We start from the raw sequence: 15,358 nt of genomic DNA, 5'->3' as shown, positions 1-15,358 counted from the left end.
CTATATGTCGATGTGTTATTTACCGGGCTAGCATGCTAAGCATTCATTGCACGAACATACTAGCTTTGTTAGACAAGATCACAGACTGTATTGGACAATATAGTTTACATACGAAATGTCCATTTCCATTTATTACAAGTAATAAGAAAATGCAAATGTCTTACTTACCTATCAAGGAGCAAATTAGCAAGTTTGGTGTCAGATGAAAAAATATTCTCCACCTTCTATTGTCTCCATCTTTCAAAGGCATCCCCGATACAAATGCTTGTTTGGTTCCTGGCTTTGTCATGACTAAGTTGAGAATCGTAGCGACGCCTTTTAGGTTTCCTAAGGTCTGACATGTTTAGTAACTTTACCAGTGGCAGTAGCTCGACAAAGATGGCGGTGCGTAACTGGCAACCTGGATGTGATACACTCACAGACTCTCTAATTGGTCAAACGGTGGAGGGCGGAGCATCGAAATGAAAACAATAACAAGATTTCGGGGCTGTAAATCTAATTTTGAAATGAGCTGATCTACCATTATCAGTTATAAAGGTATTTGAAAAGAACATGATTTATTAATGCCTTTTGACATATCAGGGCCATTTAATGGCAACAAATGGCCTTGATTGCAGTAACTTAATTAACACCCTCTTCACAGTGTGGTTATAAGAAAGAGCTGCTGTCATCCTTGTATTTCCTTCTCCTCCTTTTCCTCCGGTTCCTGTTGGGAACCGAAGAATTTTAAATGTTTAACCGACATTTCACAAAAACACAACACAGCAACACTGCTAACGGAGGAGACTGATTGAACTCTATGCTCTTGTTGGTCGCCATCAGCCAATAGTGTGCTGGGTATGATCTCATGGCAATTAAAAATAATATAAAAAAAAATCAACATGCACGACCGCGTCCTCAACATTATCCTTACTTTGACCCTCATTTGTGGCGAGTGAGTGTTTGTTTGTCAGCCACAAGCACATTTTTAAATATTCTCTCTCATTCGAAAAAAATGTAAATACAAGAACATGTTAAGAATTGCTTGGCACAACACCGACAGAGTAAATTGGAGGACCCAAAGGAAGACAACTCCTAACAAGCGCAGAGACATTTATTAGTAGTTTTATAAACACTCACAGTCCCTGCAGTGAAATGGTCCTGTGAGGATATTTTACTGGCAATTCCTCCTGAGGTTAAAATGGTGCAACCCGTCTGGCTTTCTAGTTTATTTATCAGACCGGTGCTGTCACGGAGTGGAAAGTGGAGACGTTCACACGAGCTCTCAGAAGCAAAGAGAACATGGCGAGACATTGGTCTTATACTTTCACCACACTAGCTTTAAATATTCATTAGACCCCAACGGATTCTACTTAGTAGTGCAGCTATGAGAGTGCTACGTGTGTGTGAGTGTGTGTGTGTGCATGTGTGTGTGAGGGAAAAAGGTCAGAAATTGGGCCACAGTGGGCGAGGAGTGTGATAACTGAAGAAGATTTAATCATAATCCTTATTAGTACATGTGGATATTCCACCAGCTCTCAGGTGACATCGTAATTAGAGCATAATCTGACCGCAGACGTTTGCTGGTATTCCACAGCGTTTTCACTGCAAAAAGTCAGTGTTCGAAAACAAGAAAACAAAATACAAAAATTAGAGGTATTTTATTTGAATCAAGCAAAATTATCTGCCAATAGAACAAGAAAATTTGGCTTGTCAAGACTTTCCAAAACAAGTAAAATTAGCTAACCTCAATGAACCCAAAAATACCTTAAAATAAGTATATTCTCACTAATAACAAGTGCACTTTTCTTGGTAGAAAAACAAATGAGACCTTTTTGCTCAATATGTTGAAAAATATTCTTAAATTAAGTAGATGCTAGTGCCATTATCTTGACATAATGATATGCGCTCGGCATCATGATTTTTTTTTTTCATGCTTTAAAGGCATGGCGTAGTGGGTAGAGCGCCCATGTCAGAAACCTGAGGGTTGCAGGTTCGCTCCCCGCCTCTTACCATGCCGTTGTGTCCTTGGGCAGGACACTTCACCCTTGCCCCCGGTGCCACTCACACCGGTGAATGAATGTTGAATGAATGACAGGTGGTGGTCGGAGGGGCCGTAGGCGCAAATTGGCAGCCACGCTTCCGTCAGTCTACCCCAGGGCAGCTGTGGCTACGAAAGTAGTTTACCACCACCAGGTGTGAATGAATGATGGGTTTTTAACATGTAAAGCGACTTTGGGTACTTAGAAAAGCGCTATATAAATCCCAGGTATTATTATTATTATTATTAAAGGCCTACTGAAATGAATTTTTTTTTATTTGAACGGGGATAGCAGATCCATTCTATGTGTCATACTTGATCATTTCGCGATATTGCCATATTTTTGCTGAAAGGATTTAGTAGAGAACAACGACGATAAAGTTCGCAACTTTTGGTCGCTGATAAAAAAAAGCCTTGCCTATACCGGAAGCAGCGTGACGTCACAGGAGGAAGGACTCCTCACATTTCCCCATTGTTTACAATGCAGCGAGAGATATTCGGACCGAGAAAGCGACGATTACCCCATTAATTTGAGCAAAGATGAAAGATTTGTGGATGAGGAAGGTAAGAGTGAAGGACTAGAGAGGCAGTGCAGGACGTATCTTTTTTCGCTCTGACCGTAACTTAGGTACAAGGGTTCATTGGATTCCACGCTTTCTCCTTTTTCTATTGTGGATCACGGATTTTGTATTTTAAACCACCTCGGATACTATATCCTCTTGAAAATGAGAGTCGAGAACGCGAAATGGACATTCACAGTGACTTTTATCTCCACGACAATACATCGGCGAAGCTCTTTAGCTACTGAGCTAATGTGATAGCATCGGGCTCAAATGCAGATAGAAACAAAATAAATAAACCCCTGACTGGAAGGATAGACAGAAGATCAACAATACTATTAAACCATGGACATGTAAATACACGGTTAATAATTTCCAGCTTGGCGAAGCTTAACAATGCTGTTGCTAACGACGCCATTGAAGCTAACTTAGCTACGGGACGGCGGCGGGCGTTGTAGCTTTCGACGACACCCCGGCCGCCATCAGAGTCGGCAAGAAACATATATTTCCCCAAAGTTACGTACGTGACATGCACATAGCGACACGCACGTACGGGCAAGCGATCAAATGTTTGGAAGCCAAAGCTGTACTCACGGTAGCGCATCTGCTATCCATCTCAAAGTCCTCCTGGTTGTGTTGCTGTAGCCCGCCGCTAATACACCGATCGCACCTACAGCTTTCTTTGCAGTCTCCATTGTTCATTAAACAAATTGCAAAAGATTCACCAACACAGATGTCCAGAATACTGTGGAAATTTGGCATGAAAACAGAGCTTTTTTGTATTGGATTCAATGGGTCCGAATACTTCTGTATCAACCATTGACGTCACGCGCATACGTCATCATATCTAGACGTTTTCAACCGGAAGTGTGGCGGGAAATTTACAATTGCACTTTATAAGTTAACCCGGCCGTATTGGCATGTGTTGCAGTGTTAAGATTTCATCATTGATATATAAACTATCAGACAGCGTGGTCGGTAGTAGTGGGTTTCAGTAGGCCTTTAAGTAAGAAATTATTACTTTAAAAAAGTAGTTTTATACTTATGAATGTTGATGACACAGCTTTGCATCAGTTGATATTTGTCACGACCGGGCCGCAGCTTGCTACGCGGTTGTTCTCCCAAGATGCAAAAAGGACGGCTCCGTACGAAGGCGTAAAGGTAGGATTTGATTTATTAACATAAATCACCCAACTACCAAAAACACAGGCAAAGAACAAAAAAGACAAGCGTGCCTAACACACGTGAAGCTAAGACTTAGCCAGAAGCTATGGCATGGAAAAAGAAAACTTACTTGGTCAGAACGTGACGCAAACAATGAAGCCAGGCCGACTGACTAGCAAAGACAAGCTTAAATAATGCCTCTGATTATTGCTCGGGAAGCAGGTGAGCACTAATCAGAGACAGGTGAACACAATGAGTCGCCATGGTGACAAAACAAACAAGAACTAAAGAAGTCCAAAACTAACAGAACATAACTAAACAAAACATGATCTAGATCACAGATCATGACAATATTCTAGTTTCAAGCATGTTTTACTCAATATAGGTCATAAAATCTCAGCAACAAGCTGTAATATCTTACTGAAGTCATTTAGGAGCAAAACCTTTAAAACAAGTAAAACACTCTAACATCAAATCTGCTTAGTGAGAAGAATTATCTTATCAGACAGAAAATTAGCAAATATCACCCTTATTTGAGATATTTAATCTTACTTAGATTTCAGTTTTTGCAGTGTTTCATGGAAAATAACCGCAACTGGATGAATTTGCTGGAGGTTAAAAGGAAATGTTGTATTGATTGTACAGGCAACTTGTTTGCATATGTGAAGAGAACTCAACCGCTGTTAAGTCAAACTAAACCTGACTGATGTTATTGTATTTTTCCTGACTATAGAGCGCATAAGTCGCACCTAATATTTTTTCCCATATGTTAGCTGCACCGGACTATAAGCCGCAGATATACACATACGTTGTGAAATTAGTTATTTCCACAGAAAGATTCTGTAAATGTTTATTTACCGTATTTTTCTAACTATAAGTCGCAGTTTTTTTCATAGACTGACTTATACTCAGGAGCGACTTATGTGTGAAATTATTAACACATTACCGTAAAATATCAAATAATATTATTTAGATCATTCACGTAAGAGACTAGACGTATAAGATTTCCTCGGATTTAGCGATTAGGAGTGACAGATTGTTTGGTAAACGTATAGCATGTTCTATATGTTATAGTTATTTGAATGACTCTTACCATAATATGTTACGTTTACATACCAGGCACGTTCTCAGTTGGTTATTTATGCCTCATATAACGTACACTTATTCAGCCTGTTGTTCACTATTCTTCATTTATTTTAAATTGCCTTTCAAATGTCTATTCTTGGTGTTGGGTTTTATCAAATACATTTCCCCAAAAAATGCGACTTATACTCCAGTGCGACTTATATATGTTCTTTTCCTTCTTTATTATGCATTTTCGGCCGGTGCGACTTATACTCCGGAGCGACTTATACTCCGAAAAATACGGTACATACCTTAATTGTTTCCAAACAGTGCCTGTAACATGGCAGTAAAACGGCTGATCAAACAAAACAGAAGTCATCGTCACAGACCCACTAGCTGCGGAAGTTAGCTCTCCAATCAGCTAAACCAGACTCAATCAGTCCACAGTGACATCTTGGTGAATTTACTTATATGAAACTGAAACATTACAAAAAGAATGTCGTTGTAAGTTAGTAATACTAACATAGACACTCGTGTGTTAGCATAGTAGCAAATCCCTCCTTTTTGGGACCACCCTCATTTTGATAGATTTCACCACCAGGGGTGCAAATGAGACATTCTCTACTAGATGCAATGGTTTTCCGTATTAGGACCATGATTTATGTCCTAACTTGTTCACCGGTCCTCATACGGAAGGTACTTTTCCTTGTTGATGTCTCAGGAAGGGTAGAAATACAAGAACACACACTCTCTCACACACACACACACACACACACACACACACACACACACACACACACACACACACACACACACACACACACACACACACACACACACACGCACATCCAAGCAGGGGCGGGAGGATAGAGGGCAGACTCAAAGAAGTTGTTATATCAGAAGACTAAAGATCACAGCATGAAAAATAAACATTTTAGATCAAGAGAACTTTTCGCAGTTAGTGCTTGGGGCTTTGCTACTAGAGAAGCTTTAAGCTCCACATCTTTGCTGCTGGGTACTGTAGACCAAATTTAAGCGTGGGATGTTTTGGAGCTATAACTTTATCAAGTACGGCTATAAAAACATCTGTTGGATTCTGGTTTGGCTAGTGTAGACTGCATCACACATCATTTAAACCTGAAAGCTTTGGCAGACTTGTAATATAAAGCACAATATGAAGTGTATACATTACTGGATATCAAACATAAGGGGATGATGGATTAATAGGGATGGGAATTTAGAAGACGTATTGGTTCTGATTCCGCTTATCGATTCCTATTTGGAGGGGGAAAAAAAAAAAAAAAAATAGTGGATTAGCATCAATTTAGTTTAGAGGTAACATGACCTTACAAAGCCTACAGTGAAGTCTTTGGAGGCACAACATTTTTGAAACTTTTTTGAAAATAAACGTAATAATTATTCTTCTGTAGAATTTAACAAAATAAATCATGTGAAAATTACGCAAAAATTTAACATTTAGTAACATGTAACATTAGCTTATTACATGCAAATTGAGGTATGTCAAGCCTTTATTTATTATAATTCTGATGGTTGTGGCTTCCAGTTTATGAAAAGCTTGAATTGAAAATTGCCGAAAATTTGGGGGTTTAAAAAAACTCTAAACCATGATCATCAAAAATATAACAAATAAAGGCTTGACATATCTCACTTTGCATGTAACGAGTTAATATCACATGTTAGTCTCACATTTGAAGTTGAATTGCTGACATGAATGGACATTTACACAATATTCTGTTTTTTTTATTTTCACCTACTGAATTTTCCGGACCATAGGGCGCACTGCCGATGAGCGGGTCTAGTCAGGTCTATTTTCATACAAAAGGCGCACCGGATTATAGGGCGCATTAAAAAGGTCATATTATTTTGTTTTTGTAAATGGAAAACACTTCCTTGTGGTCTACATAACATGTAATGGTGGTTCTTTGGTCAAAATGTTGCATAGATTATGTTTTACAGATCATCTTTAAGCTGCTTTCTGACAGTCGCTTCCGGATGCACCGTTTTGTGGGCGGTCTTATTTACGAGGCTCACCTTCGACAGCGTCTTTTCTCCGTCATCTTTGTTGTAGCGGTGTAGCGTGCAAGGACGGGAGTGGAAGAAGTGTCAAAAGATGGCGCTAACTTTTTTTAATGACATTCAGACTTTACTTCAATCAATAACGGAGCAGCATCTCCTCATCCGTGGCTCACTAGTGCGACAACAACGCCGGAAATGTGTCCCGTGGAAAACCGTCCGACCGGAACTCTTTAATAGCTAAAGTTCCTTGAGTGAATAATTTATACTCGCTACACCGGTATGTTTTAGCGCTTTCATGGCGAGTTTACCGAAAGATATAAATAAGAACTTTACACTACTGGTACTTCATATTAGAAATGGCAACAGCGTATGATGAATGTCCCATGACAAGAAGATAGAGAAAAATAAATAGCTTATCCACTACAAAGGCGGACGCGCGCAAATTTTCAGAATTTATGCAGATCCCAAATACAGATCAGCAGGTACCAGAAGGTAAGAAAAGTTGCTTTTGCATTATATTGCGAAACAAATCGCTATATAATATGTCTTACCGTATACCGTATTTTTCGGAGTATAAGTCGCTCCGGAGTATAAGTCGCTCCGGAGTATAAGTCGCACCGGCCGAAAATGCATAATAAAGAAGGAAAAAAACATATATAAGTCGCACTGGAGTATAGGTCGCATTTTTTGGGGAAATGTATTTGATAAAACCCAACACCAAGAATAGACATTTGAAAGGCAATTTAAAATAAATAAAGAATAGTGAACAACAGGCTGAATAAGTGTACGTTATATGAGGCATAAATAACCAACTGAGAACGTGCCTGGTATGTTAACGTAACATATTATGGTAAGAGTCATTCAAATAACTATAACATATAGAACATGCTATACGTTTACCAAACAATCTGTCACTCCTAATCGCTAAATCCCATGAAATCTTATACGTCTAGTCTCTTACGTGAATGAGCTAAATAATATTATTTGATATTTTACGGTAATGTGTTAATAATTTCACACGTAAGTCGCTCCTGAGTATAAGTCGCACCCCCGGCCAAACTTGAAAAAAACTGCGACTTATAGTCCGAAAAATACGGTACACACACTATAATAATACTTGTATGTTGAAGCACAGTACAATCCATCAAGCGGTGCAGCTTTATAGCTTACCAAAGTCGTACTAAAACATTTTGATAGATTTTTGAGTACAGTGTGTAGTGTTCTGTATTTTCAATGGAACATATAGAATTTTGGTGTTGTTTACGTGAGTGATATTGCAGTCTACATGTATCTCTTATGTGTGACTGCCATCTACTGGTCACACGTATCATTTCACCATGTACCAAATACACTGCAAAAAGTCAGTGTTCAAAAACAAGAAAAAAAAATACAAAAATTAGGGGCATTTTACTTGAACTAAGCAAAATGATCTGCCAATAGAACAAGAAAATGTGGTTTGTCAAGACTTTCCAAAACAAGTAAAATTAGCTAACCTCAATGAACCCAAAAATACCTTAAAATAAGTATTTTCTCACTAATAACAAGTGCACTTTTCTTGATAGAAAAAACAAATATGAAACCTTTTTTCTCAATATGTTGAAAAATATACTTAAATTAAGTAAATGCTAGTGCCATTATCTTGACATAATGATATGCGCTCTGCATTACATTTCTTGCATTTTCCCATCGATAAAATGACATCATCGCGCCAAGTGCGTGCTCTTTCAGTCAATTAGTGCGCAAGGAATATATATATATATATATATATATATATATATATATATATATATATATATATATATATATATATATATATATATATATATATATATATATATATATATATATATATATATATATATTTACAGCCCGGCCCCGGACCAAAATGTTTTTAATTGTAATTTTGAAGAATTTATCTGAATGTGCATGAACTATTTCTGTTCAAAAATGTTTGAAATGTTAAATGTTTAAATATTAACTGTCAGTTTACTGTACTGTGCCAACCGTACTACTATATGACTACATATTTTCTATTGTTTCATTGAAAATAAAACAGCAAAGTCCATTTGGCTGTCATCTGTTTTAATTATGAGACAAAATTGGGTCAAAGTCCTGATTTTTTATTTCATGCTTGAAATAAGAAATGATTACTTTGAAAAAGTAGTTTTATACTTGTGAGTGTTGATGACACAGCTTTGCAACAGTTGATATTCTAGTTTCAAGCATGTTTTACTCAATATAGGTCATAAAATCTCAGCAACAAGCTGTAATATCTTACTGAGATCATTTAGGACCAAAACCCTTAAAACAAGTAAAACACTCTAACATAAAATCTGCTTAGTGAGAAGAAGTATCTTATGAGACAGACAATAAGCAAATATCCCCCTTATTTGAGATATTTAATCTTACTTGGATTTCAGTTTTTGCAGTGTAATAGCTTCGAGGTCAGTAAGCACAACCAAAATGATTCCGCACATTAGGTTATAAGGCGCACTGTCGAGTTTTGAGAAAATCAAAGGATTTTAAGTGCGCCTTATAGTCCGAAAAATACGGTATATAATGGAAATGACTGAGTGAAAATATTGTTGCAGGAAAACATGCAACTTTTCTCTGACTACAATTAGAACATTCATTTACCGAATATTAGGAGTGTCTACTGCAACGAATATATGCAAGCTTTTAACCACAAACTTAGTCGCTGCTCGCTGACATTCGTCTAGCGGCAGACGTGAACTGGGGCGAGTAATGCCCGCCTCGGAGGCCTGCAGTCAGAATGTGTTTCTCGCCATGCTCATCTAAATGAAAATGCATTCATTTCAATGTAACAAATAACAGCGCTAACAAGATAGGCGACGTTAGTGCCTGTTGTTTTCACATGACGTGCTAGCATTTCTGCTGCTGCGATGAGAGAAGAGCGATTAAAAACGCAACTTTTGTTTATAATTATTACATGCTGTGTGTTCAAATGTTTCAGCATATTGCTCGTTTGTCCTCCTCTTGATGAAATGGCAGCCTTATAATTATTACAAGTAGGGCTGTTGCAATCTTTTATTGTAAACTGTCGCCAACTTTAGAGCGTTGCGTAACACTGCAAAAACTGAAATCTAAATAAGATTAAATATCTCAAATAAAGGTGAAATTTGCTTATTTTCTGTCTGATAAGATCATTCTTCTCACTAAGCAGATTTTTTGTTAGAGTGTTTTACTTGTTTCAAGGGTTTTGGTCCTAAATGATCTCAGTAAGATATTACAGCTTGTTGCTGAGATGAAAAACATGCTTGAAACTAGAATACCGACTGTTGCAAAGCTGTGTCATCAACACTCACAAGTATAAAACTACTTTTTTAAAGTAATAATTTCTTATTTCAAGCATGAAAAAAAAATCATGACTTTGACACAATAGTGTCTCATATTAAAACAGACGACAGCCAAATGGACGTTGCTGTTTTATTTTCAATGAAACAATAGAAAATACGTACTCATAGTAGTACAGTTGTTATTAGTGAGAATATACTTATTTTAAGGTATTTTTGGGTTCATTGAGTTTAGCTAATTTGACTTGTTTTGGAAAGTCTTGACAATCCAAATTTTCTTGTTCTATTGGTAGATAATTTTGCTTAGTTAAAATAAAATACCCCTAATTTTTGTATTTTTTATTCTTGTTTTTGAACACTGACTTTTTGCAGTGTAATGACGTCAACTGGCAAGCAATTCCAAAAGAAATTGATACACTGGTCAGAACCGATTTTCGATTCCCAGCCCTATGGATTAACTTTCAATTTAATAACAAAGCCAAGACAACAACAAGCTGAACTGTCCTCATTCTCAGCCGCCCTGCTGACACACACACAGACACCATCACTAGCCCTGTGGTGCACTCACAGTTTGAAATCACAAATTCCCTAACTTAAACAACCAGGTCGCTATAATAATTAGGAATAAACAAATAAAATCCACTTTACCTTGTTGGTTGATCTTCTTTGCCTGCAGTGGAAGGGTGGGGGAGAGGGAGAGGAGGCTGTGTCGACAACGCTGTTGATACTTTTTGAGTGTTTTAAACATCATGTATGTTGCTTTCTTTGGACTCATATTAAGATAACTAGAAAACTGTTGTAAAAAGGCTTAAAAAATCCCCGAAAACACTTAAAAATTACACAAAGTAGCACAGTAGCTAAGGACAGCACTGCAATGCTGACTGACTGAGCATCGAAGATCGATCCGCCCGGCCACAATGGATGTGCTGCCGGGCACAAAATGCGTGGATTAAAAATGCATACAACAAAGCGTATTTGTTGTATGCTGCTACATCTTCTTATTCTCTGGCAGACAAGGTGCCTACGAGGTGTTACGATGCACACCGCTATCTACTGTTAGGTGTTGTGTCGACACGCTACTTTCAAAGGCAGTCCCATAATAATGTGTTCATGAGCCAGGCTGAATTGAGTCGAATAATATTTGGTGCGGAATAATTTGAATTATGAAATACAAAATACCAGCTGTAATAACGCCATCTAGTGTAAGGTGAAAGTATTTGTTGTTTCCTCATCAGGAAGCGAGTTAACAATTTACATTGTCATTGTCATGGCAGTGTTGGGCGAAAGAGTACTTCATTAAAAAAGTTACAAATCCTCAAAGTTTGCACGAGTTGCTGCTAAAGTATTGACGGATTTGGGCTTTTTTTACCAATGCAATCCTTCAAGAACTCCTTCATTCTGCACTCCATCCAGCTGTACAATCACTCGCCATACAGCAATAGATGGTATCTGTCTATTACCTGACACCTTCTATCTTCGCTACCTCTCTTTGTTTATAATGTCTATTCTCTGCTGGACCTACTCTCTATTTTATGCTGCGCTTTTTTTGCTTAAGCTGTTACATATACTGTAATATTGTACATGGTAATTGGGATTTGTTATATATTGTATAAAAATATAATAATATATCGGTATATATTATATGTAAATGTTGCATACACTATATTGCCAATTGTATTTGGCCACCCATCCAAATGATCAGAATCAGGTGTCCTGATCACTTGGCCACAGGTGTATAAAATCAAGCACTTAGGCACGGAGACTGTTTCTACAAACATTTGTGAAAGATGTGATTTCCAGCGTGGAACTGTCATAGGATGCCACCTGTGCCACAAATCCAGTCGTAAATCTTCCTCGCTCCTAAATATTCCAAAGTCAACTGTCGGCTTTATTAGAGGAACATGGAAGAGTTTGGGAACAACAGCAACTCAGCCACCAAGTGGTAGGCCACGTAAACAGATAGAGGGCTCAGCGGAGGAATTATGGTGTGGAGTTGTTTTTCCTGGAGTTGAGCTTAGCCCAGAGGTGTCCAAACTTTTTCCACTGAGGGCCGCACATGGAAAAATTAAAGCCTACGGGGGCCATTTTAATAGTTTTCATTTTCAAATCATAACAAAATATATGGATTTTGGGTTTTTTTACCTTTAGGGCTCCTGGGACCATAAAGGGTCTAAGTCATTAAAATGTTAAAAACAAGTCAAATTATTTTTTTATTTTTTTTATTTAACGCTCACAGTAAATCTCTACAGTATATCAACTTCAGGTTGATATAAAATTTAAAAAAACAAAAAGGTTTTATGCCTTTTCTGTCAAGACAACTTTGTTTATTATAATAAAACTGAAATATGCAGTATTTCCCCCACTGCCCAAAACATTCAGAAAGCAATGTTTGATGTGAAGTAATTAGATTCTTAAAAACATCAATAATGCAAGACACCATTGATATTAATTCATTGTTATTTTTGAATAATCAAAGTGAAAAGATAAATAAAATCCCATTAAATATATTTAGGATACAAAAGGTGCCCCACTCAAAGTGATACATTTGTATTTGTTTTTTTTTTACTTTCAACACTTAAGTTACGAGATCAACTTCAGATATATGTCAGTTTTAGGTTTGAACTATTATTTTGTTTGTTTTATGCTCTTGTCAAAGAAAACGTTGATGTTTTTGTATGGCAACCACACAATATATGCAATATTTTCCACATAAAACATTTTAAAGTGAAATATTTGAAATAATTGGAGCCTTGAATAGGTCAATAATTCATTATAACATTGATTTTTTATTTTTTTTAAGCAGTGGCAAAAAAAGAAAAATAAAGATAGACAAAAGAAAAAAACATGGCAGCTTTGTGTCAACATTGCAACTTTTTCTAGTTAATGTTTATTTTTTATTTTTGCAATAGCATTTCCAGAATGTGTGGCGGGCCGGTAAACAATTAGCTGCGGGCTGCAAATGGCCTCCGGGCCGCACTTTGGACACCCCTGGCTTGGCCCCTTAGTTCCAGTGAAACGAACTTTGAATGCTCCAGGATACCAAAACATTTTGGACAATTCCATGCTCCCAACCTTGTGGGAACAGTTTGGAGCGGGCCCCTTCCTCTTCCAACATGACGGTGCACCAGTGCACAAAGCAAGGTCCATAAAAACATGGATGACAGAGTCTGGTGTGGATTAACTTGACTGGCCTGCACAGAGTCCTGACCTGAACTCCGATAGAACACCTTTTGGGATGAATTAGAACGGAGACTGAGAGCCAGGCCTTCTCTACCAACATCAGTGTGTGACCTCACCAAAGCGCTTTTGGAAGAATGGTGGAAAATTCCTATAAACACACTCCGCAACCTTGTGGACAGCCTTCCCAGAAGAGTTGAAGCTGTAATAGCTGCAAAAGGTGGACAGACATCATATTGAACCCTATGGGTTAGGAATGGGATGGCACTTCAAGTTCATATGTGAGTCAAAGCAGGTGACCAAATACTTTTGGCAATACAGTGTATATGTTATATTTTATATTGCTACTATGGTACATTTTTAGTCTACTTTATACCTGCATTATCCTTTCCATCCTTTGTAACTGAGCTACTGTGTGGAATAAATAATAATAAATAACAATTTCCCTTGTGGCTCAATAAAGTTTCTCTAAGTCTAATTCGTTTTTTTTTTTGTGTTGCGTGTCAACTTTAGGTGTGCCGAGTACCGCCGCAGTGGTCACTGTCATCTGCATCGCCGCCCTGGTGGTAGTGGTTGTGTTAGGCGTCTACCACATCCATTTAACACACCAGCAACAAGTCAAGATGTCCGAGGCCACCAAAGAGGAAGACGGGGCCTGGGACAAGTCGGGTCTCTCAATCACCATCAACCCAATGGAGGTAATGGGGCGAGGGTAGAGAAAATGTAGAATGTGCAGCAAGAAAGAGGAGGTCGAATTTCAGACGCAGGCATCAACTTTTGAAACATAAAAGTCATCTAGATTGTGATCTTCTCAGAATCTGCAGGACACCCAGGCTGCAGATGAGGAGGCCAGCGAGGACGAAGAGGAGGAGGACGACGACGACGACGACGAAGAGGAGGAGGATGACGACGTCACCAGTGCAGAGTCGGACAACAGCGAGGAGGAATTGGACGTGCAACTACCCAGCATGCAATGCAAGAAGGCACACAAACAATAATGTCTAATTGAAACTCCAAGTCAGTCATCTTACACACACACTGATCTGCATAATATTCTGTAATCACCCTGACACACACTGGCTTGTGGCTTTTAGAAAAAAATGAGGTAATATCGCCCCCTGCTGGACTTAATACGTATTAGCCTCACCCTAGTGATTAAAAATAAAATCACAGGGAAACATGTGGAACAGGTGGTTCTCGGGACTGTGAATGATGTCTATATCTACAGGGCATCCGGGAATTCACATTGCTTCAGTTTTACCACATTTTATTCTAAAATGGAATACATTCATTTTTGTCCTCAAAATTCTACAGACAATACCCCTAAACAAATTTTTTTTTTTTTTTTTTTTTTTGCAAATATATTTAAAATGATCACATCCTTTGCTCAATAATATGTACATTGCTGCCTAAGGTGCATCAACAGAGACACCTGTGATAAAAAAAAAAAAAAACGCTTCCCATTTAACCTGATGAATCTTGAGAGGTGCTGCAAAGAGGAATGGGCCAAACTGCCCAAACATAGGTGTGCCGAGCTTGTGACGTCAAATTTAAAAAAAAAACTTGAGGCTGTATTTGCTGCCAAAGTTGCATCAACAAAGTATTGAGCAAAGGCCGGGAATACTTGTGTACATGTGATTGTTTTATTATTACATTTGAAAAAAAAATTAAAGCACCTTTTTACATTTTCATTATGGGGTATTGTCTGTAGAAGATTTAGAACAAACATGAATTGATTCAATTTTGGAATAAGGCTGTAACATTTTTTTGTTTTATTAAATTTGCAAAATAACAAAAAAAAATCCACGTTGTCATGTTGAGAAAATGCTGTGAATACTTATGTACAAGTGATTTTTTTTGCTTTTTATTTTTAGTAAATTTGCAAAATAAAATAAAAAATAATCACATTGTCATTTGGGGTATTGTCTGTAGAATTTTGAGGACAAAAAAATAATGTATTCCATTTCTAAATAAGGCTGCAGCATAAAGTATGGAATAAGCGAAGCGCTGTGAAAACTTTC

General features: G+C 37.7%; 1 protein-coding gene across 2 annotated transcripts in view; it reads left to right on the top strand.

The window, feature by feature from the left end:
- The window catches only part of LOC133663476 (calsyntenin-2-like), a 722,813-nt gene that overhangs the window by 704,661 nt on the left and 2,794 nt on the right, over nt 1-15,358 (top strand). For both annotated transcript variants that reach the window (XM_062067961.1, XM_062067962.1), the window contains 2 exons: nt 13,851-14,035; nt 14,153-15,358. The exon at nt 14,153-15,358 is cut by the window's right edge and continues 2,794 nt beyond it. In XM_062067961.1, coding sequence (XP_061923945.1) covers nt 13,851-14,035; nt 14,153-14,335 — 368 coding nt within the window. In that variant the 3' untranslated portion in view covers nt 14,336-15,358. The remainder of the gene's footprint in view (nt 1-13,850; nt 14,036-14,152) is intronic.

This window comes from Entelurus aequoreus, linkage group LG13, assembly GCF_033978785.1.
Source record: "Entelurus aequoreus isolate RoL-2023_Sb linkage group LG13, RoL_Eaeq_v1.1, whole genome shotgun sequence".
Taxonomy (NCBI): domain Eukaryota; kingdom Metazoa; phylum Chordata; class Actinopteri; order Syngnathiformes; family Syngnathidae; genus Entelurus; species Entelurus aequoreus.
Note: the sequence above shows the minus strand (reverse complement) of the source record. Positions and strands in the feature narration are given on the sequence as shown.